Source organism: Macrobrachium rosenbergii, chromosome 22 (genome assembly GCF_040412425.1).
Source record: "Macrobrachium rosenbergii isolate ZJJX-2024 chromosome 22, ASM4041242v1, whole genome shotgun sequence".
NCBI classification, from domain to species: domain Eukaryota; kingdom Metazoa; phylum Arthropoda; class Malacostraca; order Decapoda; family Palaemonidae; genus Macrobrachium; species Macrobrachium rosenbergii.
The window spans coordinates 22439827-22466724 of record NC_089762.1 but is presented as its reverse complement, the minus strand read 5'-3'; the positions used below and the strand labels follow the sequence as shown (position 1 = coordinate 22466724).

At 42.3% G+C, this 26898-nt stretch overlaps 1 protein-coding gene across 28 annotated transcripts in view; it reads left to right on the top strand.

The window, feature by feature from the left end:
• LOC136850637 (uncharacterized) overlaps positions 1-26898 on the top strand; it is a 379925-nt gene that overhangs the window by 192761 nt on the left and 160266 nt on the right. For all 28 annotated transcript variants that reach the window (XM_067124380.1, XM_067124382.1, XM_067124371.1 and 25 more), the window contains one exon: positions 23163-23411. In XM_067124380.1, the coding sequence (XP_066980481.1) occupies positions 23163-23411 (249 nt within the window). The remainder of the gene's footprint in view (positions 1-23162; positions 23412-26898) is intronic.

Sequence of the window (26898 nt, the reverse complement as noted above, 5' to 3'; positions counted from 1 at the left end):
AAAGGCCTCACTTTGTGCTGCTTCCTCAGACAAATATCTGGTAAGGTCAGCTATATTCTCTGGGAGTGAGAGGAATCCTTGCCAATCCTGTGGCAGAGGGACATCTGATTCAATTATTCTATGTATGGGTGTTCCCCTTCTTTGCCTTGTCCTTGTTCCTACTTTAACAAATTCTTCAGTATATCTGTCAAAGACAATGTCAATGTGACTATAGTCTGTGCCAGCCTGATACACATACACATCTCACAAAGATGTCAGCAAAGTCTTTGAAGGTTTTTGCACCTTATGGTTTCCCCAAAGCTACAACCAGTGCTTGTCCATCAATGATGAGTGTTGCACTACCAGAGATTGGAACTGACGCTGGACACTCAATTATCTTTGTGAGCTCCTCCACAAGGATTGACTTTTGTCCAGTGCGTAAAGAGCCATTCATTTCAGCACTTGACATGGGGACCAGGAGTTCATGCTAGAGTAGTTTCTCCAATTCTATTTTCCTGCCTAATTCATAAGCACTGACAATCCTTTGCAGAATGGATCGGTCAGCTTTGATTGATTTGCCTTTTGGATCAGACACCTTTTGGACATCATACATATTTGAAAATGTTGATACCCAGCACTTTGCCAGAGGATCAGAGAATTTCTTGCTAGGCTGTTCTTCACCTGTGATCACAAGTCTGTCTTTTACAAATTCCTCAAGCTGTCTTTGCCCAAGGGCATTAACAATGAAACAGGGCACCTGTGCCCCACTTGAAGCTTGATCCTTATTGGCTACATTTTCCAGTGTCTCAGTTGGTGTGTAATGCTCTGCTAAAACTTTGAACCTAAGAAGAACAACCACAACTTGAGCCTCAGATACACAATCCTTCTTTAGGCAACTTTTTTTTTTTTTGCCACTTTGTTTGGCAGTGTCATCAAGAGTGAGTCCATACAATTTCCTCGTATCTGAAGCAATTTGTGCTCTCATGTTGAAGAAGAGGGCCCATCTGCTCAGAGCAGTAGTAGTCTTTGTTATTCCAACCATCTCTCCTCCCCTTTCCCCAGTCCCATTGAGCCATTCCTGGGCCTGGTCAGGATCCACTTGGTTGCATTTTGCCTTCCCCACCTTGACAACAAAATGTCCCTGTCTGAATTTGTCCTCCACCTCTTCAGGAAGCTGGTTCATCTGTACAAGATATATGGCCCCCACTTTGCATAGGTTAAGTGATCATATCGGTGGAAGTAAGGGAGCATGTCCCTGAATGTGGAAATATGCAAGCTGGCACGTAAATATGAATCTAAAAACCAAGATGAAACATATAATTAATCATTGACTTTAATGACTGGTAATTTTGGTTTAAAAAAGAGTGCAATGTTGCTGAAAGTCATCAAAGGTACCTTCAAATTAATTTTTACAATCTAATTGGGTTCTTCAGCATCATAAATCATGGAAAAAACGGAGTTAAAATTGTTTATCAGAAAGATGAGACATTATTGGCATTTACAGTAGAATTTTATGGCAGCCATTTTGTTTTTTGTCTTTTTTTAGACCTTAATATTCAGAATACTGCTTGGTAACCTTGATTTTTGGATTCAGCAGGCCCAAATACAGTGCGTCCTCAATTTACGGCGGGGGATCCTTTCCAGCACGGCGCCATAAGTTTATTTCCGCCGTAAGTCAATTTTTCTCTGTTATTGGTGCTTATGGTGTTGCATCAAGTTAAGCACTGTAAGCCGTTAACTTGGTGCCTATTCTTGCTGTTAGCGCTGTCAGCGGTGTAACTGGATGTTGCATCAAGTTACGGCACTATAAAACGCCATTAATGTCGGTGGCGCTGTAAGCTGAGGACGCTCTACTTTAGAATCAATTGGTAACAAATTTTAGCAAGAAATGCCTTAACAACTTTACTGGGGCCTCTTTTCTGAAAATGGGACCAGACTGTATTGGCATTACAGTTACCTATTGCTTTGTATTTGGCGCATGACATCTCTCCACATTTTTTCTAAGATTGTTGCAGGGATTATGACTATTTAATTGAATTGCAGTCTGTTTGGCACTGTGCTTTCAGATATCAATAAATTCACAGATACTGTTATCAAGTATGTTATAATCACCTGTTAGCAATCGACAGTATCAACAAATTTATGACAAGTATGAATTGATTCCATAATTAACTGAAAACCTTCAGAATACTTAAATGAGGGGCAAATTTTAGAGCAAGACAATTCTTAAAAAGTTGGATTGCTAGGTGGATAGACAGCAAAGAACAGATGAAAGGTGTAAAGATAGAATGCTGTGGAGCTGAACAGATAGTGCAAAGAACCTGGAGTTAGTGTATATTGTTCAAGGTTCATTATAAGTTGCCAACCCCAAGGGGAGTGTGATAAAATAGACAGATTTTGCAGGCTAGGAGAGAAATGGCGCCACATAAAACTGTGCAGCTAAAGAATTCTGGTGTGTAGCTCTCTCTCATCAGATTGCCCATCTCATTTCTGTCTAGATAGGAAACATGCTCTTCAGAAAGAGCTAGGCTTAATCACATTTTCTGGACTGATGGATCCTAATATCTTAAATACTAAAATGATGGGAGGTGTTAAGACAATGATGTTGCTAAATACAGGAAGGATTGTTCATAATATATAATAAAAACATCAAAGAACCACGAAAATTATTAGATTGACCACGGAAGTCCACCTGGAATCTAGTAGCATACCTTCACTGTTGTCAGTCCAGTATACTGTAGAAGGTAAAAGGCACCCAAACCATAGGTATCAGAATTAGCAAAGTATTATAATTATATTTGCTATATGATTCCTTATGATCCATGTCCAAATTCTATTTTGCGGAAGGTGGCTGTACAGATTGATCTAAGGAGAAGGTACTTCATATTCTCCCCATATTTGCCTCCATATGATGACGTGGCTGAGGTAATTCATCAACTCCCTCAACCATTTCTCCTATGTTGAGATGAGAATGTTAGACATCCTTTATGTGGTAATGATTTAGCCAATATGAGAGGTGATATTATAGTACCAATCATAGAAAATAAGGACTCTGGGATCCATAATACAAGGTGACAAACATTTTCACATACAAAAAGCACATCATGATGTACTGACCATTTGGTGGGTTTCAACTCCATTACTGATTTTAACAGGACATTACACAGCTCCCATACAAGAATTTATATACATTACCCAGTACAAGAATTTATATACATTACCCAGTATTGTTAATACCATCAGCAGTCCATCATTGCAGAGATAAGTTTGAAAAAACTGCAGAGGTTCAGTGATTTTGAAGACAATGGAAATAACTAAGCAAGTAAGACCATATATACTCAGTCTTCTATAATGTCAGATGCAGACACCCCTGAACCTATTTGATGTTGAAATATCAAGTAGTAACTACTTTTCTGAATAGTGACTCAAGTCAAAATGGCGGAAGAAGATGTGCCCTGTTCAAGTGATCCAGAAGATTCTTGCACTAAGTGGGATGAAGCCAACATATTTGTAAAAGATGCACTAATAAGGAAATTGTGTTATATGTGGATCAGATCTATTCTACAGTGTAAAACTGCAACAAATCCAAGTGCACAGGAATTAATGAAAATTAACAGGTTCTGCTGTCTCAGTCCCAGTGACAGTTAAATGCATATGTACCTCTCTAAAACTCATGAAACATTTTCAACAGTTCATGTAACTATAAGTTCTTGTTGTATGCACAACCACACATACTCCACATTGTGCAGTACTCTCCGTATAGCTGACTGAACCACACTGCATAGAAATTTCCCAATACAATAATAGTTCCAGAGAGAGCACAATGAGATTAAATTTCATCACAGCATTCATCACTAATATTCCAGATAAGTCAACCCTTAGTCTTCTAACCACCCCTCTAAACAAAGTCCCCTGGTAAGTTGACACATTTTCAGAACTAATAAAAACCAAACATTCAATAGAAAGATTACTCAACGTGCTAAATTAGATATGAGAAACTGTGGAGCAACCAGCCTATGCAAGATGCATAATGAAAAAGGTCCACAATTGCCACAGAAATAATTACACTTAAACCAGCAAATTCAGCAAAGTATCATATCTTGGAAGCAATATGTCTCTGGCATATCCAGCAGTGTGCCTCTAAGGCAAGTATAGCAATCTGCAAAACTGACATTAGTTTTGCTAGTCCACCAAGACATGCTCTTTTCTGTAATGGAAACAGAATTCACAGTGCATGTGAAATTGCAAATATATTAAGAAAACATTTTGACATGTTTAGTAGCACCACTAGACCAATTTACTATGAAAACATTTTCACAAGTTTAGTAGTACCAATAGACTAACATACTAAGAAAACATTTTGACATGTTTAGAAGCACCAATACATCAGCATATACTATGTAAACATTTTGATATGTTTAATAGCACCAATAGACTAATGTATGTACTAGGAAAATATTTTGGCAAGTTTTGATTGCACCAATAGTCCAGTATACTATGAAACCATTTTGGTATGTGTACTGTAGTATTACCTATAGACTAATATACCAGGAAAATATTCTGACATGTTTAGCAGTACCAACAGCCTATAAGAAAATTTTTATAAAACGAAAAATTATCTACACCTAATTGCATAACTTTTGAAACTGTCAAGGACATATAACAACAAAATAACTTTTGAAAACCTAGTTTATCCCCAAAAAAGGTAAAATCTCTTTTAAAATGATAGCACTTTAAGCAAAGTCTTACTAGGTAAAATACTAAATCATTGCAGGCTAAAAAACATTACTTAAAGAATGGGGCAGTGCCATAATTATCTCAGCAGCAAAGACCCATCCAAAGCCAATTCCTATAAATCTATTACCTTAATCAGCTGTTTCTGTAAGTTCTTAAAAAATTGGTCAATGCAAGAACTAACTTGGTGTATGCAAATGTTCAAAATTACAATTCCATTATGCTCAGATTCATTTTACCATTTAGAGGATCATATGTGGAGAGGCCCTAAACAAAAACAGGTAACCACAGAGATATTCTTTGATATTCAAAAGGTATTTGACACCATTTTTAATTAAATACTCAGTTCTCAAAACACTGTATATTATTATTCATGGACGCTTTCCATATTCATAAACATTATAACTTACAGAACTCTTCCAATACATAAAAACTGGATGGTGGAGTACCTCAAGGTATTGTTCTTAGTGATACACTATTAATATTGGTAGTTTGCCCCAATACATACAAATTGGACAATGTAGTACCTTAAGGTAGTGTTCTTTGTGGATCACTATTTCTATTGGCAATTAATGATATGATAAAAGTTTTCTACTGCTAAATAATGTCTACATACATGGATTCTCCTTCCTCAGATTCAGTAGTAGCAGCAGACAGGTATGGTCTATCATCTCTCCATCAGTTTTCATCATCTATTTTTCTCCTTTTGTGGCATCCTTAATGTACTTCCAGGATTACATTCACCACTACATCTCATGTTTTCTCCTGTATATGAGAGTTTCTTCCAGACATAAAAGACTTGGTTTTGATCTGAGCTACAGGTACACTGCTTTTCCTCAATTCCTAAGCTTGCTTTGACTTACAGTATACCTTCAGCAACTCCTGGACACTTTTCCTGGACCTACATTTTACTTCCAGCAACTCTTAGACACTTACCTGATTGAATTCAAGTTATGTATGGGTGGGGGTTTGTGGTGAAACAAATTTTTAAAAGCAAAAGCAATTTTTTTCATACAAATCTAGCCCTCTCTTGCAACTGTTCCAGTCAACACAAAAGTGTGACAAGTGGTTGATCTGAACCTGTTGGTCCAGTGGCACATGTTTAGTGCTCCTTTTCATATATGTGACTTACCAAGTAATTACATAGCAATACTTTCTACGCGATCGGCAGTTAAAAATTTGAAGTTCGTAGTAGCGATTCAATTGTTATAAGTATAGGTAACGACCCTGCCCCCTATCGGGGAACGAGAGGTAAAACAAAACAAAGAAAATCACTTCTTTTCTGCCGACATTTGATGCAACATCGATTGTTTGGTGGTTGGGTTTGAAGTTTTTTACATCGCTTTTCCAAGGAATTGGTGAAGTATTGTTGATTCTGGTAGCTTTTCAGCTTAGCTTAGCTGTTATTCCTACAATATGTCTGATTCTAGCTCACCAAATGTTAGACATTGTAGCGAAGGATGGCAGACTCGTACAGTATGACTAAAGTGACTTACAATAGTCATACAACTTGAGCTAAGTGTAGTGGACAAGAGTGCTCAAAAGATCTTACTTGCGCTGAATGTGTTGGATGGGATGAGAAAAAGTGGAAAGTTTTGAAATTTCATTTAGATAAATTAGATAGGGATAGGAAAAGGAAGGTGGCTGTTAGAGCCGAGAATAGGGCTCTGAGCTTAGAACCTGTCTCTAACATTCAAGTCGTAGACCTTAATGTTCCTCCTTCTCCTGCCCTTGAAGTATCCCCCATCCTTAGTCCTCCAAATATTTTTCCATCAACTGCTGTTCCTGGCTCCCATGCTTCCGATCCCGATGCCATAGCCAGCCTCAAGAGTAAATTTGACTATAAATTTGATCTTGTTGTCAACACTGTATCAAAATTAGGCAAGCCGCTTAAGGTCCTGATGGACAAAGTTCACAGTTTTAAACAAGTGTCAGTGTCAGTGCCAGTGGAGGAGGTGGCTGTTCGTCCTGCTGATTCTCCTAGACGAAGGTCACGGTCACACTCCCCTGAACCTGGGAGTAAACATACCGGAGGTCCAAGGTAGGTCAGCAGGGTTTGCCCATGGGCAGTCGCCCCCTCATCCGATTCTGTGGTGTGTAGTTCCGACTCCAGTTGTCATCCGATTCTGATCTCTCCAGTCTGGGGAAGAGACGTGTGTGGCGTTTTCCGGGTGAGCCTTCTCCTTTAAAGAGATGGCATGATAGAGAGCCCTATCCCATTACTCCCAAGAGCTCTAGAGACCCTGCTCTTAGTCGGCAACCAGGTTGCAGTATGTGACGCAGCCCGGTTCGTTATTCTCCTGATCACTCCTATGCTGAGCGTCAGTTGTTGGTTCCTAAGTGCTCTTCTTCTGGGCGGTCACATGAGCGTTCAGTGTATTCACCAGAGCACCATCCAGTCTCCGAACGCCAGTCTTGGACTCCCAAGAGCCTGTCTCAGACTCCACAGCGCCCATCTTGTAAGTGCTCGGCGTCATCCAGGTGCCTGGCTCCAACCAAGAGTTCGGCACCAATCGAGCACCAATATTCTTCTGCTTTGCCTGCTTTAGTGTCAGAGAATTTGTCTTTTGCACACATTAAGAAACAGTTGGATGATGTGCTTGACTTACTGCACAAGGCGCCAACCTCACTTAAGCCTTCTCGAGAGGCTTCTTTGTCTTCAGTGCCTTCTGAAGAGGAAGACATTGTCCAGGAGACCACTTCTACTGCATATGCTTCGTTGGTGAAGTATTTTTTAGCATCTTTCCCCTGGCATTTCCAACCACCTGCTCCAGTTTTGCCTGCCTCTGCCTTTCTGATGAGGAATCAGTCAGACTCTAGCCCTGGCCTGCCGAAGATGGCTCTCTCTTTCTCAGCTAGGAAGGCTCTCAAGGCAGTAGAGGATTGGTTGTCTGTTAAGAGGGAGCAAGGGAAGGCTGCTTTTGCTTTTCCTCCAGCTAGATTGACAGCTAGGAGATATCTCTCTTATTCTACAGGAGAAGCTCCATCCTTGGGAGGCGCTGCCTCTTCGCAAGGTGACCTCTCAGGATTAATCGACTGGACGAGATGTTCAGATTTTTCTTCAGCTAAGGTATTCTTTGCCTCGTCAGAATTTTACCACTCAGTGAAACACCTATTTAAGGTTCTTGAGGTGTTCAGTTTTCTGTACTGGACAATAGGAGTGCTAACTAGGAAGATTGAAGAACACGATGTGCTAGCGACGGACTTGTCTTCTGACTGGCTAGGTGTCTTATCCTTCGCAGATAAGGCAGTAAGGGATGAACTGGCAGCCCTTTTTACTATTGGAGTCCTCAGGAAGAGTGAACTGCGGTGCTCCTCCTCCACAAAAAGTTACAACCGTACAGAAGTCTGCTCTTCTGTACTCCCCTTTGGACAGACATTTCTTGTTCCCACATTCTGCAGTTAAGGAGATTGCCACCAACTTACAGAAGAAATCCACACAAGATCTTGTAGCCTAGTCAGTGAAGCGCCCCAAGGAGCCTTCTGCTTCGGTTCCATCCAAGTTGGTATCCCCTCTAAAGCAGCAGCCTTTCAAGGAGGCAGACAGGGCTTCTCCAGACCCCATTCCAGGGTGCGATTTTCAGCAAGATCCGTCCAGAGGACTTCCAGCAAACCCTCTTCCAGAAAGTGACTCCCCCATCCTTCATGCGCCTGTAGGGGCCAGACTCTCTCTCTTTTGGAAGAAGTAGAGTGCCAAAGTTGCGGAATCTTGGATGATCAAGGTTTTAAAAGAGGGTTACTCGATTCCCTTCAAAGAGTACTCTCCTCTTGTAACTTTGCCGATCACATTGACGGCATACTCGGAGGGCTCCAAGAGGTTTGTAACTCTCAGGGAGGAAGTGTCAGCTCTTCTAAGGAAGAAAGCCATAGAAGTAATGGAGGATCGTTCTTCAAGGGTTTTTTACAACCGACCATTTGTTGTCTCGAAGTCATCTAGGCGGTGGAGACCCATCCTCAACGTCAGCGTGCTGAACTTATACATTCAAAAAACAAAGTTCGAGATGGAGACAAATCAGTCAGTTTTATCCTCCATCCAGCAGAGGCACTGGATGATAACACTGGATATGCAAGATGCATATTTCCATATTCCAGTCCATCTAGAGTCCAGGAAATACCTGAGGTTTGTCTTCGGGTGCAGAGTCTTCCAGTTTTGAGCGCTTTGCTCCAGTCTTTCCACTGCACCTCAGGTATTCATGCGAGTCCTATCCCCTCTGGCAAAATGGCTTTAACTGATAGGTATAAACATTTGTCTATGCCAGGACGACTGGCTTCTCCGCTCCCCGTCACAGGAACAATGCACAAGGATTTACAAGTAACCCTTCTTGCCAAAGAACTTGGACTTTTGATAAATCAGGAGAAATCTCAGCTACTCCATACTCAAGAGATTATCTATTTAGGGAAGAAGATCAACTCTCTGAGTTTTTGGGTTTTTCCCTCCCCAAAGAGATAGAGTCCTGCCTGAGATTGGTGCAAGATCTCCTCTTCAAGTTTGCTTTGCGAATCGGTGGATGAATCTGCTGGGAACTCTCTCATCCATCGAACAGTTTGTGTGACTAGGGAGACATGAGGCCCCTCCAGTTTTTCCTAAGGGCAAGCTGAACAGAAGGGAGCAACCAGACACAGTGATGTTTCCGATTATAGCAGAGATAAATGAGGACCTTCGGTGGTGGATGAGACAGACTGTCAGAGTGAAAGTCTCTTCATATTCTGAGCCCTGACCTATCCTTTTATGCAGACACCTCGGACCTAGGTTGGGGAGTACTTTTTGGCACCCTAGAAGCTTCTGGCACATGGTCCCCAGAGCAAAGGAAGTTGCACATCAACATCAAGGAGTTGTCGGCCATCCATTTAGGCTTGAAGCTCTTTGTGGAAGTAGTCACAGACAGAACCGTGGTGATTCATTCAGACAACACCATGGCTCTCTCATACATCTAGAAGCAGGGTGGAACTCACTCATTCTCCCTGTGTGGGGCGGCAAGACAACTGGTCATTTGGGTGGACCAGAAACAGGTCAGGATTATCATGAGATTCATCCAAGGGAGGATGAATGTCCAGGCAGATGGACTAAGTAGACAAGGACAAGTCCTCTCAACAGAGTGGACTCTGAATTCAACAGTCTGTGACAATCTCTGGAAGTTGTGGGGCAGACTGACAGTAGATCTGTTCACCACTTCGAGGGATTACTGCCTTACTCTATTTTGCTCGCCAGTTCTGGATCCACAGGCGTGGGCGATGGTGCGTTGCTGATGAAATGGTCGAATCTGGACCGTTACGCTTTTCCCCCTTTCAACATGGTGAGAGCAGTGATCAACAAGTTCCAGGCTCCCAACAATGTGTCAACGACACTGATAGCTCGCTTCTGGTCACTCAAGGAATGGTCCCCAGACCTACAACTTCTTGTGGACTTTCCAAGGTTACTTCCTCAAAGTCCACAGCTTCTCAAACAGCCCACCTCTGGAAATTTCATCAAGGCCTATCTGCTCTAGCTCTGACAGGATTCAGACTATCCGGAGACTTGTCAGAGCGAAGGGGTTTGCAAAACAAGCTGTGGAAGCTATTACCAGATGTAGACAGCAGTCTACCAGCAGAGTCTACCAGGCCAAGTGGTCCATCTTCCGCACATGGTGCAGCGACAATGTCTCGTCTGCTAAGACCATTGTAGTTCAAATAATGGAATTCCTTCTTTTCTTAAGGAGCAATAAGAAGTTGTGCGCACTGACTATCAGAGGCTACAGATCGATGTTGGGGTCATCTTTTAAGCATAGGGGAGTAGACTTAGGTTCTAATCAAGACCTTAACCTTTGATGATCTGATTAGGTCTTTCGAGACTACTAAGCACCCACGAGATATCTCTGTTTCATGGAACTGAGATGTGGTGATGAAATGATTAACGGGCCCTGCTTATGAACCTCTCTGTTCCATTTCTCTTAAGAATTTAACAAAGAAAATTCTTTTCGTAGTAGCCTTGCCCACGGCTAAATGAGTGAGTGAGCTGCAGGCAATTGACAAACGTATTGGTTTTTCACAAGGGGATGCTGTCTGCTCTTTTTTGCTTGGCTTCCTAGCTAAGAACGAGTCTCCATCTAATCCCTGGCCATGCTTGTTCTCCATTAAGATCTTATGGACATTCTAGGACCAGAAGAGGAGGAGAGAGTTCTGTGTCCAGTAAGAGCTTTGAGGTATTATTTGGACAGGAAAAAGATCAGAGGACCTGCCAGTAACCTTTGGTGTTCTGTGAGAAACCTGGCTAAACCCATGTCAAAGAATGCATCGTCATTCTTTCTTAGAAGCCTTATTTTAGAGGCACACTCTCAAATACAGGAAGATGATCTGCCTTCTGTTAAGGTGAGGGCACACAAGATTTGGGCAGTGGCCACGTCCTACGCATTTAGACATATTATGTCACTCTCAGTTATCCTCTGTTGCCTTGAATGTTGGGTGTTGAGTCGTTTTTGGAAAGCCTGGGGGTACATGCACCCTGAGTGCCCACCAGTCTATGGAAGTGGTATGATGGTTTTAATTTTTATGATTGTTAGTGTAGGTAACAATTTTATTTGGTCATTTTGGATTTGGTACTGCGCCCATGGCAAGGGCAAATTTTTTCTTTGTCGTTTTTGAGTGTTCGGAAAACTCCTTTACTCAAAAACTCCCTCTTTAAAGTAGGGACTTATCTCGGCTATTCAGCTAAGTCACTACAGGTCAAGATGAGCATCGACCAAAAGGCAGTAATTTCCTGCTGTGGATACAAGAAGCATTTTTACCGATGTTAACAGATTTCATGTTTGAGATTCATCTTCATATCTGAATGCTTTTGAAACAGAATACAGTATGTCCATTTATCCTACCACCTATCAATGTAGGATTCAGCTATGTAATTACTTGGTAAGGTACATATATGAAAATGGCATTTTCACGATAAAATTACAGATCAGCGCCCTCCCTCCTCCCCTCTGATGGACATTAAGCACTAAAGAAGTGATTTCCTCTGCTTTGTTGTACCTATCATTCCCCGACAGAGAGCAGGGTCATTACTTACACTTATAACAATTGGATCACTACCGTGAACTTCAAATTTTTAACTGCTGATCGCATAGAAAGTATAGCTATGTAATTACTTGGTAAGTGTATATGAAACTTAATTTTATCATGAAAATACCAGTTTTGTTCTTAAAACGCTAGATTTTGGTAGCATTTTCAGATAGGCCAATGGTTGTGGATATCTGGTTATAATTAGCTATCACTGACATATACTTCTATGATTACTTTGATGCTAGCAATGACAAAATACCAAACAATCATAGAGGTGTGTCTGGCAATTCATGTGAACACAGACTGTATTGTACATTAAGGAAACTAGTCTACCCCACTTTTTCGCACTTCACTTTGTCGCGGATTTTTGTGGAACATATCTTTCACTTTTATGTAGGAACTTTCACCATTTTGGAAATTTTTCTATGGACCATATCTCTAAAATTATCACCAATTCGCTTTTTTTTCATAGAGGAATATCACTAATTTGCTTTTTTTTCATAGAGGAACACTGTGTATTCACTAATTACTGTACTTTTTCATATTGTGTTCGTGACTAAAAGCGATTTACAGTGCAGTTATGCTGTACTACTACATACAGTGTATACTTTATTTATAAAAAAATTGAACTTTTATAGTACCTTCGGAAAGTAAAACTACCAAATTATGCTATACTGTACTACATTGTACTAAATAATTTTTTTATGAAAAATTTATTTGTATGTAATCACAAAAAATACTAACATGACATAACAAACCTACATACTAACATGACATAATAACAAACCTACCATTCTGTTTGGAGGAACATGCCCCATTGTTCTGTACATTAGGGTAGTACCGTACTATCCTTAAATACTGTAGTACTGTATATAGTAAATATCATTTCAAAATCATCTTACAATACAGCAAACTATCAATAAAATGTATGTACATTATGAGCAGCACAGTAGATGATGCGCAAAGTTTTGTTAGGCAAAAGAAAATGTGCGTGTCTGAATTATAGGGGATACTTAACACTTTCCTATCTGTATAATTATTATATCACCAAGCGTACCTGAGACCCAAGGTGTCTGGGAGCGCTCGATACTGCAAAAAAATAATTATTTCAAAAATTCAGCAAAAATAGAAATTCTATGCCAACAACGTTCATTTTGCTGTCCTTTTTTTCTAAATGTTTATATTTTATGGTGGAATAGTCAGAATAAGAGTCCCAGCCCTCTAAATACAAAAAAATGTGAGTTATTTAACGAAAAAAAAAAATTCTGTACTTATTTTTATATTTTCGTTCATAACCCAAAAACTATGAAAGTCAGGTGAATGAATTATTTTTTAAGAGAAAGCCAACAAAATTCTCTAAATATTGACATATAAAACAATGGAAAACGAATAAGTCCAGTTGGTGAAAAAATTGATAGACAAGAGGGTGAGAAACAGTGCTCTGCCCGGCATATGGTGAGAATTATCGCTAGGAAAATTTTTTTTTTAAGAGCCCTATCTCGGTTATTTTTCATAGAAATTACTTTGTAAATATACGAAAATGTAGAGGAAAAGTTGAAGAATAAAGGGAGAGTCAAGAAAAATGGCTTTGGTAATGGCAACAGTTTCATTTTGACGTTATAAGTTGATCGAAATGAAAAAAAAAAAGTTACCGTTGTCAACATTATCGTTTGTAGCTCAAAAGCTATAACAGTTAGGCGAATAAATTATTTTTTATGAAAAAGCGAACACAATTCTCTAAATACTGACATATAAAACAATAAAAAATGAATAAGTCCAGTTGGTGAAAAAATTGATAGAAAAGAGGGTAAGAAACAGAGTGCTCTGCCCAGCGTATGGTGAGAATTATCACTACAAAAAAATCTTTTTTGAAAAGCCCTATCTCGGTTATTTTTCATAGAAATTACTTTGTAAATATACGAAAATGTAGAGGAAAAGTTGAAGAATAAAGGGAGAGTCAAGAAAAATGGCTTTGGTAACGGCAACAGTATCATTTTGACGTTATAAGTTGATCAACGAAAAAAAGTTACCGTTGTCAACATTATTGTTCGTAGCTCAAAAACTATAACAGTTAGGCGAATGAATTATTTTTTATGAGAAAGCCAACAGAATTCTCTAAATATTGACATATAAAAGAATGAAAAACGAATAAGTCCAGTTGGTGAAAAAATTGATAGAAAATAGGATAAGAAACAGAGCGCACTGCCCGGCATACGGTGAGAATTATCGCTAGAAATTTTTTTTTGAAAAGCCCTAGCTCAGATATTTTTCATAGAAATTACTTTGTAAATATACAAAAATGTAGAGGAAAGGTTGAGGAATAAAGTGAGAGTCAAGAAAAATGGCTTTGGTAATGGCAACAGTTTCATTTTGACGTTATAAGCTGATCGAAATGAAAAAAATGTTACCGTTGTCAACATTATCGTTCGTAGCTCAAAAGCTATAGCAGTTAGGCGAATGAATTATTTTTTATGAGAAAGACAACAAAATTCTCTAAATATCGATATATATAATAATGAAAAATGAGATTCAGAGCCCTTCCTAAAATCCAGACGTCTCTTATGTGATGCACTAACACGTTTTCCACTAGTTTTACCGTAAAAACTTTGCGAAAGCACGTTGGAAACTGTTCTCTATTGATGTCACTGTATGTAAACAACCACACGTGTTTACCCGAGCTCGCACGCATGGTCTCTGACAGAGAAGTGTGGCCTGCCAGGCCTGCTTGGGTGGGATCAGCTGATTTCATTGTGAGAAATTTACTATGCCAGGGATTTGCGCATGCACAGTATAGGAACTGCTTGGCTGACGTATTGATGCCTGAGTTACACGGTCCAAGGTATGCTTTAGCCTATGGAAACCACCAACTGTCTGAAAATAAAAAAAATTTACCCCTACCACACATACGAAAAATTTCGATAAATTTTACGTAAAATTACGTCAGTCAGGAAAGGCGGGGGGTAGGGTGATTTTGCGTAATATTACGTCAATTGGACATGAAAGTGTTAAGAGTAACAGTTGCAGGCGGGTATGAAATGTAAGATGACTTTGAAATGATATTGGGTTGTTTTGGGAGTATAGTTTGAGGTATATTTTTGTTTGAACTGTTAAGTTTGGCGATGAACTGTTTAAAATAGGCAGTTATAAGCATTTTAGGGGTGTATATACTTAAGAGGTACATCAAGTCATTAATATCAAGAGGGAGGACTCTAGGGACACCCTCTTCTCGCAGGTGTCATCCTCAAAACCCGCACTAGTTCCCCTGGGATAGACTGGCAGGCTCCCCTTGAAGAACAGATCCACCTCCACTGGTAGATGTTCCTCCCCACAGCCATGGTTCCAACCTTAGGGCCTAGCAGGCCCACGAGAAAGGGCACAATTAGTCATTTCGTGCTGCCCAGCCCTCCAATGGCCATTGAAGGAACAGGAATAGGAGGGGAGGCTCCAGGTGAGACATTGGTGACCTCCCTTCTTCCAAACTGCCACAGGTGGGCGAGTGCCTAGTGGACAAGTGGAGGACTTGGCAGCAGTTCAGAGTGGAGGAGTGGACAGTCCTAGTCTTCAGACAGGGATACAGATTGCCCTTTGGGACAACAGAGTCTCCTATGACCCAGACACCAGTGCCCTTCCCCTCCTACAGGAACAACTCATCCAAGGGGGAAGCCCTATGGCAGGAGGTAGAGGCCATGCTCCTGAAGGGAGCAGTGGAGATAGTGGATGGCTATTCACCAAGATTCCTGATGACCCTGAACCTGTACCTACAACAGACGCCCTTTACAATGAAGACGCCACAGTCTGTCCTGGCATCTATCACGGAGCATGACTACAATGTCAATAGACCTGTAGGATGCATACTTGTGCATCGCCATCCACAAGATCTCCATGAGGTACCTCAGATTCATTTCTCAGGTAATAGTCTAACAGTTCAGAGCTTTCTGCTTTGGACTGGCAACAGCCGCTCAAGTCTTCACCCAAGTCTTCCAACTGGTGTTGGCTTGGGCACATGTGAGGGGATTAGACTTCAGTGGTACCTGGACAGCTGGCTGATCCTGGCATCCTCAGTTGACAAGGCAAAACAATACAGGGACAAGGTACTGGCACTGTGCAAAGACCTGGGGTTGATCGTGAATCTCCCCAAGACAGAGACCTCTCCCCAAAGCAGATGATCACGTACCTCTGGAAGAGGATCCACTCAGTAACGGGGAGGGCGTATCCATCAAACTGAGAAGACTGCCAACCTTCTGAGGATCCTGGAACCATTTCTCATATTACCCCACAACCAGCAAAGCAGTGGCAAGTCTTACTCAGACATGTGTTCTCCTTGGAGAAGTTGATCCTCAGGAGGAGAGCATACATCAGATCCCTCTGATGGCATTTGAAGACATCCCGGAAGAAACTGGACAAACCCCCGTTACAGTTGATCGAGTTAATGGACAGTGTTAGAGAGGACCTGAGGTGGTGGAGAGACCCAATGACCCACCTGCAGGGTGCATCACTCAGCCGACCACCACCACCAGCAATGCTGGTATTCTGAGTTTATATCCCAAAGTGAGCGAGGGCACACATCTGAACGGCATATGCATTTCAGGGACATGAGAACCCAAGGAAAAGATGGAGCATATCAACCTGTTGGAGATGCAAGTAGTTAGGCTGGCACTCCAGCACTTTAAGGAGCAACTGGCAGAAAAGTCAGCAGTTGCCATGAGCGACAACACCACAGTGGTAGCCTACATGGACTAGCAAGGAGGCATGATCTCCCTGGGGCTGAACAATCTGGCAGTAGAAATGCATGAGCTGTCAAAGTCCTAGGGCTCTGATCTGACAACCAGGTACCTCCTAGGCAGGAAGAACATCATCACTGACAAACTAAGCAGAGCAGACCAGGTAGTAGGCACTGAATGGTCCCTAAATCAGAGAGTAGCTGACAAGTGTTTGGCACTGTGGCAGGGCCCAACAATTGATCTGTTTGCCACAGTGAAGAATTCCATGCTCCCCCTGTACTGTACTGTTCTCCAGTTCCTGACCAAAGAGAGCAATGCAGGATGCCTTCCAACACCCATGGCACAACATGGACGTGTATGTCCTCCCTTCATTTAGTCAGCTGAAGAAGGTGACCAACAGGTTCTTCATGTCTGGGGCTGAGAATGATGGTGGCACCCCTGTGGCTGCAGTTGGATTGGTACACAGACTTCCTCCAACTCCTAGCATACGTCCCAAGGGAACTTCCTGAGGCCCCTGACCTTCTGGTTCAAGAGTACAATGGGGGCTGCCATCAAGTGGTAGGCTCCCTCCAGCTTCACGGTTGGACACTATTAAGCAGCTCATGCAAAAGAAATGATTTTCAGATGGGTTGCAGAGACGGTTGCCAACACCCTCAGGCCCTAATCCACTGGGATGTGCCAAGGGAAGTTGATGGTCTTCTGCAATTGGTGCCATGAGTGGGAATACAATCCCCTCTAGCCCACCGTGAGGGAAGTAGCAGACTTCCTGGGGCATCTGCCTGATGAGAAGGCCCTCTCCATCACAACAGTCAAAGGCTACAGAGATGCTTTAGCCCACATGTTCAAGCTAAGGGGAATAGATGTTTCAAATGCCTGGGAATTTTCAGCTGTCATCAAACACTACAAGAAGTGCCCACCGAGGGAGTAAAGTCCTCCAAAGTGGGATGTGACCAATCCTCGCCTCCCTGAAACATCCTCCCTATGAACCTCTAAAGAAAACATCAGATAGAGACCTGACATTGAAGATCATATTCCTCCTCTCTTTCCCATCAACCAAGGGAGTGGGGAAACTGCATGCCCTCTACATGATGTCACATGCTAGGGGTGGCCCTCCATGTCCTTGGGATTCATGCCAGACTTTGTGGCCAAGACCCCAGAGCCCTGCATTACTGGACATTGCCTGTCAGGAAGTGGGTTAATACAACTTCGCATGTGCCTCAGCCTGGAGACCAAAAGGATACTCAAACACACGCTCAACGTACCACCAGACACAGATAGGAGTGTGCCCTGGATGCTACAGCTCCCTTGGCCACCATGGCCAACGAATGTCGCTTCTATGAGGCCACACAGACAACCACCACTGCCATACGTGCCCCTCCTAAATTGTGTGCCATCTCTACCTACGAAAAAGGACATGGCAGCAGGGGTGCTACCTCACAAACAACCCCTAAAAGGGACACTTCATGCCTTTCCCACACAAGGAAGCATGGCTGTGCAGAAAAGTGCCCAGCCACCGACAGTGTATGTGGAAACTGTGGCTGCAAGGGACACTGGGGCAGGACCCCAAGTGCCCTGCCAACGAGGCCACATGCAGACAGTGTGGCTGAGTGGGCAATTTCGACAAGTGCTGCCAATAGCAGACGAACGCCAAGCAGGGTGGCCCGCCCAGTGCCACGCCTCCTTCTAGCAAGCCCTCTATCTGTCACAAGGTCGAGAGCCTTTCCACAACAACTTGCCCCTCACTGTCGCCCAAATCCCTCGCTCTCACCTACAGGGATGAGATATCCAAGATTATGATGCTGCCTGACACAGGAACTGATATATCAGTGATGGGCCCCCAGCACTTGGAACTTCTTCACATTCCCATATCAGTGACCCTCACAGCAGATGGGTTAAAGATGACACCGGCTTTAGGTACCTTTAAGGCCACCCTGTCCTTGGCCAAGCAGTCCTGCCTCACCACGATCCAAGTCGGCCATCATCCTGCCAGGCTTTCTGTGGCCCATCCTACAGGTCACCCACGTTAACCGATGTATGGAGCTACCACTCCATGCCAACACTACCCCTGCCGAGGCCCAAGACTATTTCCTACAAACCTTCCAGGACGTGCTCATGTCTAAGGAAGATCTTAAAACAGCTCCACTGAGGCTGATGGCAGGCCCTCCCATGAAAATTCACCTTCAGGAGGACACGGTCCTGTTCGCCATCCACACCCCATGGCAGATCCCCTAAGTTTTCTGCGAGCCTGCCAAGAATGAACTAGACTCCATGGTCCAGCAGGGGATCATTAAGCCTTGTGGAGATGAGCCATCAGAATGGTGCCACCCTCTAGTCATTGTCCCAAAGGCCAAGGGAGTTTGCATCACGGTGGATCTCACCAAGCTGAATGCCTAAGTTCCCTGACCAGCCCACCCTTCACCCACGCCCTTAGCTGCTGTCCGCACTGTCGAATTAACCGCAAGTTCTTTACCACCGCAGATGCTTTACACGGCTACTGGCAGATGGAGCTAGCAGAGGAGGACCGCCACCTCACCACTTTTATTACGCCTTACAGACGCTTCCAGCATTGCTGGGGACCCATGGGCTTCGCTGCCACCCGTGATGCCTATTCTTACCGCAGCAACCTGGGTCTTCAAGGCATGAGGAAGTGTGTCAAGGTTGTCGATGACATTCTCATCTTCAACGACAACCTACTTACACACTACCACAGGATCCATGAACTACTCACCTGCTGCTGCAAAAATGGCATCACTCTCAGCAGAGAAAAGTTCACAGTGGTAGAGACCAGAATGAATTTCTGTGGCATCAACCTTTCCGGAGAAGGAATTGCTGCCGGTCACCCTTTCCAAGGAAGGAATCGCTGCCGATCCAGGACAAGTTGCTGCTCTGCAAGACTTCCCCACACCGTCCACCCTGACAGATCTACGTTCCTTCACTGGGTTAGTAAACCAATTGGTGGAGTTTACCCCAGATAATGCCCTGACCTCACAGCCCCTTTGCACACTCATGAGCCCCAAGCGCTCTTTTATTTGGACACCAGACCACAACCAGGCCTTCAAATGTGTGAAGCAAGCACTCTCAAGCCTGCCTGTTCTTGCGTCTTTTTACCCAACCCTGTCGACCACTCTCCAGACCGACATATCTCGTCTCTAAGGTATAGGCTACTCCCTCCTCCAGGACTATAGCTCCAGATGTCTCTGAGTAGTCCAGAGTGTGGATCCCGCTTTCTTGCAGACACTGAAACGAGGTATGCAACGATTGATCTGGAGGTGCTTGTGGTATCTTGGGCCTCACAAAGTGCTGGCTGTACCTCAAAGGACTGCCAACCTTCACCCTGCAAACTGACCATCGTCCACTGGTGCCCATCATCAACAGCTACATGCTGGACATGGTTGAAAACCCATGGCTTCAGCGAATGAAAGGGTGCATGTCGTAATACCAGTTTACTACAGTGTGGAGCGCTGGCAAGTCTATGTGCATCCCAGATGAACTCTCCTGTGCACCAGTCAGCTACCCCACCTCAGGATATGACTGGCTGCACTGAGGTAATGGCACACGTCAGGTCCATCATCAACTTTGCAACAGCTTCCCAGGACAAGGATGCCCCAACCATCGACACCGACTGGACCCTGCAGGCCATGTCAACAGCAGCACAGGCCGACCCCATCTACATTCGCCTTTGTGATTGCATCATTTCTGGGTTCCCCATGAATTTGTATGACTTACATGCCTCCTTACTACTGCACTGTAAGCTGCGAGAAGCCCTTTCTACTGACAGCAACCTCATGCTCTACGAGGCAAGAATACTGGTTCCTGCAGCTCTGTGTCGCCACAAACTTGCCTGACTCCACAGCAGCCACCGAGGTGTCAAGGCTACCAAACTTTGGGCTCGACAAACCATCTTCTGGCTGGGGATAGACTCGGACATAGCCAACACTGTCGCTGCTTGCGAGCCCTGCCAGGTCCTGCATCCCAGCCAACAGCAGGAGCCTCTCCACAATGACAACCACCCATCGAGTCGCTTTGAGTTGGTATCGGTGGACTTCTTCCAGGTAGCGGGAAAGTCCTTTCTTGTGGTTGCTGACCGCCCATCCGGCTGGCCCGTGGTTGTCCCTTGCAAGGGGAACACCACTGCCTCATCGACCATGTGGCACTTCTGCTGCTGCTTCAGAGAGGTGGGTGTTCCCCTGCGCCTGCACACTGATGGAGGACCCCAGTTTACCAGCAAAGAATTCGCTGACTTCACAGAGCACTGGGGTGTACACCACATAACCCGCAGTCTAATGGACATGCCAATGGCGGCGTCAAGGCTGCCAAGCCCTTGATCCTCAAAATGGCCCCTGCAGGAAACATCAACTGTGAGGCCTTTGATCATGGCCGCCTTGAGTTACGAAACATGCCCAACCACTGTGGTCACCCTCCTGCCCCGGTACTGTATGGTCACTCTCTTTGTACATGTGTGCCCACCCATCCTCAGTCGTTCATGGAAGATTAGCATGAAAAGGCCCATGACTGTGATCGCTGAGCCGCTGCCAGAGCTGCTTAGGTGCAGCACAACTATAACACCCACGACTGCCCCCTGCCCCAGCTGAATGTGGGTCAACATGTCCACCTCCAGGACCCAACATCACACCGATGGGACAAGGTTGGGATCGACATGGGTGGCGTGCGATCACGCGAGTACGAGATCCGCCTCCCAGGTGGTCGAGTGCTACGTCAGAACCATTGCTTCCTATACCCCGTGCCTGATCCCGGTCAAGTTCCCAATCCTAATCTACCTGTGGTCCCTATCCCTGACATGGAAAAGTCATCAATTCCATCCAAAACCCCTTGCAGGTCTCCAAGATTAAACAAGCCTACATAGTGTACAAAGCCCACAGGTGCCACTTAGGCATCTTGCTTCATACATTCATACTTGATAAATTCACTGTATGTTATTTGCTTTGTACACTATTACAGTGCTTGATAGTTCACTGTATGTAACTTGCTTAGTATGTTCAAGATGTCTCTTTGAACACAAAATGGGAAGGGGAGGTGTGGATTACTGTATATATTACTGGACATATATGCATTCTATATATTTTATTCATGAATATTGTCCGTTACAAATGAGCTGTCTGCACCCCGTGCATGCACATCAATACTCTTCCTGCTCGTCTCAGCACAAGTTGCCCACCTTGCAAAGACCTCCTATATATACCTATTTGATGTATGGAATAAAACAACCTATGACTCGGGATCTTATTTCTCCATTCCTGCAATCTTCCATCTTCTCCTACAAGACATCATCACATATCACCAGTTTCTCCATCCCATTGCTGAGGGATTTTGTTGTGCGAGATAAGGACAAGATGGTTCTATGCCCAGTCAGAGCTTTCAGGCAGTAACTGAAGCATAAGGCCCCTCACAGACCTGCCTGCAGGAGGCTTCGTAAGCAGTGGATGGGAGGAAGAGAAGTCTCCAGGAATACAATCTCATTTTGGTTAAGAGAAGTCATAGTCAGGGCATACACGTCCATGAGAGGTTAAAAACATACCCCGTCAAAAAATAAAGCTCATGACATTAGGGGAATAGGCCTCTTGGTGGCATACATGAGGAGTCACTCTGTCCTATAGGTCCTAAAGGCAGGAATGTGGAAGAGACAGTTGACTTTCATGACCTACCCGTGGAACTTGGCCAATAAATATGGAAACTCCTTCACCCTGGGCCCTGTAATGGCAGCCCAGCAGGTGGTGTAATGACAGCAAGTCCCTGAAGGAAGGCTTTGCCCAGCACGAGACTGGAGGTATCATCCGTCATCCCCCCTGGATGGTGTGGTGAGTACAGGAAGGGGCTATCCCTATTTGTCGTTGTTGACCTGAGCTATGCAAGGTAGATCTGGGGCACTGAAAGGTGTGGCACTGGCACACCAAGGCACACCCACCTTCCACTCTGAATAGATCAGCCTCCCACATTTTGGTGAGGCTCCACTTATGAAAGTTTAGGTTCATATTCCCATTTGAACAGATACCAAATTTGAAAATGTAATTTGTATTTTTCCTAAGATACAAACCTATGCTTTCATAGAGAAGTTAACTCACCTCTAATGCCTCTCGTTGTTCCGAATTCTCCCAGTCACAGAGATGAGTGGAGCTGCAAGCAGGTCAATTCATAATGGAAATGCTAACCCAGCTCAGGTCACAGGTGACTCGTAGGCCTACTGGAAAGGCTTTTGTTTTTCTAGTTAAGTCTGTAACAGCCACAGTGCACCTTGTGTTGAATATTCCATTTATGCAAGCATAGGTTTATATCCTTGGAAAAACACAAATTACATCTTAAAATTTGGTATGTTGAACAACTGATAATACTTCATTTTTATGTTAAAGAAAAATGGATGTGACAGATTTTATGATGATTAAGTTGTGTTGGGATGAAAAATGTATGCTAAAGAATTAGCTGGAATATCTGAGAGTGCCATGTGAATTATATTGTTGCCATTTTTTAATGTTTGATGTAAGACAGTACTGTACATACAAAGATAGTTAGGAGAATTCTGTGTAAGGACAGTGACAGATACTGTAATACAATAGTCCAGTTTGTAAATGAAGAGACTGATAACAGTAAATTAATATGGAGCTTCTAATGTTATTATTTTCCATTTGGAATTATGTCCTAAAAAATTTTCCATCAGTTTGAACAAAGTCCTATAATTTTTTTCAGGACTGGTATATTGAGAATTGCTTTAATGGCCAGTTTTCAGAAGACCTGGAAGATGTTTTCAGGAATCTTATTCCCACCTGGTCAGAAACGGAAAATGATGAATGCAAAAATTTGTATGACAAATTTGTAGCACTGTATGAAGTCCATGAACGTTATTCAGGCAAACTTACACTACCTGCCCCATTCTTGAAAAGGGTTTCCAGGTGGCTTGGAGGAGACAAGACACTTCTTGAGCAAGTTCATCAACAGGTAAGGCTTTTCTAAGAGGTTATTCCTCCTCAGATAACCATTTTTTTTTATTCATGTATAGTAACCCACTTATTTAAGTATACTGTACTCAGAAAGATATCTAACTCTTCTGCTTATTGTTAATGATAGAAGATATGAACTAGAACTTAATCTGTATATTTAGAAATCCAGGGAATAAATTGTTAAAATGAACACAAATTTGCATCTGCTGAATCAAAACTGAAAAGAATTGTCGTAGTGCCCAGTGTCTAATGTAGATAATGCCTTGGTTGTTTGTATGGGAAAGGAGAAAGACAAAAATTAAATAGTACAATTGTACACAGGGAAGGTTTACCCAAGTATTTTCCAACCCTTCTCTGGTAATTTGAGGTTTTCACAGACCAAGGGTCCTTATACAACATGAATGGATTAGTGTCACAAAATGACCTAATGATCACCCAAAATTACCCAGTGAGGCAGGAAGATGTCGGGGGTGGGGTCATAGATTTCTAGACCATGTGGAAATACTGTATTTTAAAAAACTAAATTTTTGAGGTTGGGCTCATAGACCATCACTTCAGAAAGTTTTAATCAGTCTGTTGAAAGTTATCAAGGTGAACTCTTGGAATTGGCATTCACTCTTTTTTGCAAGGTAACTTGTCTGACCTGGATACTTACATGTAATATATTTAAAGTTCTTTGGAGCTTAGGTAAACACTGCTACTGCATAAGGTGATTATCCTGTGAAAACAAATATTAAATGTAAGATGAGAGAGAGAGAGAGAGAGATAAGACCTTTTGAAACCTTTATTTTATGAAAATGGATGAATAAACATGGAGAAGTGGTTGTAAAAGCTGTCAAATATAAGAGCAGAGTTTATGGTTTTGTCCCAAATATAAGAGCTAATTTTCACGGAGACCTAATGCTGTACAGGCGGTCCCGGTTTACGACCATCGGTCAGTTTATGGTCAGAACCCGAAAATTTTGTCGAAAATCCAAAAATCATCCACTTTTAATTCTGTGCATTGAAAACGATGTAAAGCATTATTATTGAGTCTTACATCAAAAACTCAAATTATGATTATTCTGCCATTTTCACGACGCGTCGGAGACCTCGAAATAAACCGGGACTGCCTGTATTTCAGAGTACCAGACTATAAAAGAGTTTAGTTGTAATTTGGTATCAAAATAATCAAATTTACTAAGGATTAGTTTTCCAGAAGAATTTCTGGCTGTTAAGATGAAATCATATAGAGTTCCCGAGTTTGATGTCCTAGCTATGTGCTTACATAGGCCCCTGTGCTTTGTAAATCATGTTGGTTTGCTTATATGCATTCCTATATATCGTAAGAGTTCTGTTCCATTAAAGAGTTCTTTTCTCAGTAAAGTCATTATAGAATTAAATGCTCTTCCAATATATCTGTGAATTTATTGTGCTGAAATGTATTTATATTTATAGATCTCTGGTTATAAGGTCATTCCACTATGAGTTCTTACAAAGAACACAGTACATATACAGTAGTACCTCCAATTTTGATGTACTGTACTATACTGCTTGGTATGGTCTGGTATTAAGGAATTTAGTTACTATTAGGAAAAGAAGTCTAGAATGTCCTTCTAGATAAGTATCCTTCACTAGAGGAAGACTTTTTAATGCTTGACTAATGTCATTTCCTCCCCAGCCTTTGCATAAGGTAAACATGAGTTTGTCTGTATTAGCTCTGAAATTTTTGCTTCACACATAGATACAGCAAGTTTTATCATAACCAAGTGCAGTAAACTGTAATTTTTGTCAATGGGTTTTGGGTTAGATTTATAGAAAAGAGGGATTATATGAGATAAGGATGCCTCCATCTTTAAAAAGACTGTAGCTTATCTTTACCTTAGGGCAAGTTATACATTGACAAAAGAAATTTGTTTGGTAATTTGCATAATTCATTAAATACTGTACATACAGTGCCTACAAGTCCAACTCTCAAACACTGGGAGACTTGAAAAGACCTGAGAATTTTCCATCAAACAGACACCTTTAATTACCAAGACCATTTTGGACTGGTAGAAGACATAGTCAGGACCCATGGCACAACATAGGAAACCCTCCTCCTATGAAGACTTTGGTTTAGATCAGCAGAATTTTCAGTTACAGGGGCAGAAGGAACCCCTTTCTTTAGTTATCCTTGGCTAGTACTATCATAGATATACTTACTGATGCAAGGAACAGTTTGCAAAGATTACAGGAAAGACTACACTTCCAGACTTAGTACTGAAGAAATTCAAGTTACCTTCAACAATTCTGGGATGTTACTGCCATGGGGCTATGAAGCATGGGGCCTGCAACATGCTACATGTGTTGCTAGGATAAACCCGTTCTGCCTTCACTATAACATAAACTTGCTTTTTTATCCTTCTAACAAATAGCACTTCTTTTACATCCATTCCAAGGGATTCTAAATACCTTAAGACTGTTGAATTTTTATATACAGTACTGTGCATGAATTGGGAGAATATGTTTTAAGATTTTTTTTTTAATTATTATAATGTTGAGTGGGTTACTTTAAGAAATATAACTGTGACCTGATGAATAATAAAAGGTCAAACACTTCTCACACCTGTAGGGGAGGTCATATTGACAAGAAATACTTAGCTCTCAAAATTTGATAAGGTTTTAAATAAAAAATTCTTTTTAAAAAATTCTGTACCGTATAAGAGTTTGTGCCTAATTTTTAAAAGTACTGTATACTAATTGCACACATGAAGTTAGAATCAAGGGAATCATTACGATATCTTAGTGTGATTAATCTTGATTAAATCTTCCTAATGCAGATACTCATATGCATTGAGTGACAGTATAAATTAAGGCTTTTTTCTCATATGAGGAGGCTTGGTGTATTTTTTGTATTGTGATAATGGTGATTTACTCATTTCAGGTGTATTATTAAATTTTGTATTTACCTTAATTTTATATTTATAATTATTTTTCTTCAAACTGTTCAGATAAAGGTGCTTTTTGATAGCATAGTTGCATGTTTCATCCTCAAGGAGTTACCTTCCATGGGTCTGTCAGAGCTCCATGGTGACCAAACTAATATCAAAGAATTCTCTTTTAGTTGTTCTCTTGGCCAGGTACTAAGTCATAATGATAAACACTATAACACTTGAGATGGAGTATGTAATGGACTCAAAGATAAGAGGGCTCTTTCCCTTAAGGTGCAGCAAGCATGGAGGTTGCAGGGAAGAAGTTCCCGCAGCAATTTGAAATGTAATGCATCTTATGTGGGTGGCCACACTGGACACGTGGGAAAGGTGAACCCTCTGCAGTTGCCGCTGAGCAATGTAACATGTTTCAAAATGCCGCGGCGGTTCTTGCCGCCTTCACCCAAGACCACACCAATCCCTATGTAAACTAAAAGGAGCCGACTAGTATGCACTCACAAATAAGCCCTGTTCAGCTGCATAGACTTGATAACTATACAAATTCTCAGTACAGTATCACTGATTTATGAAATA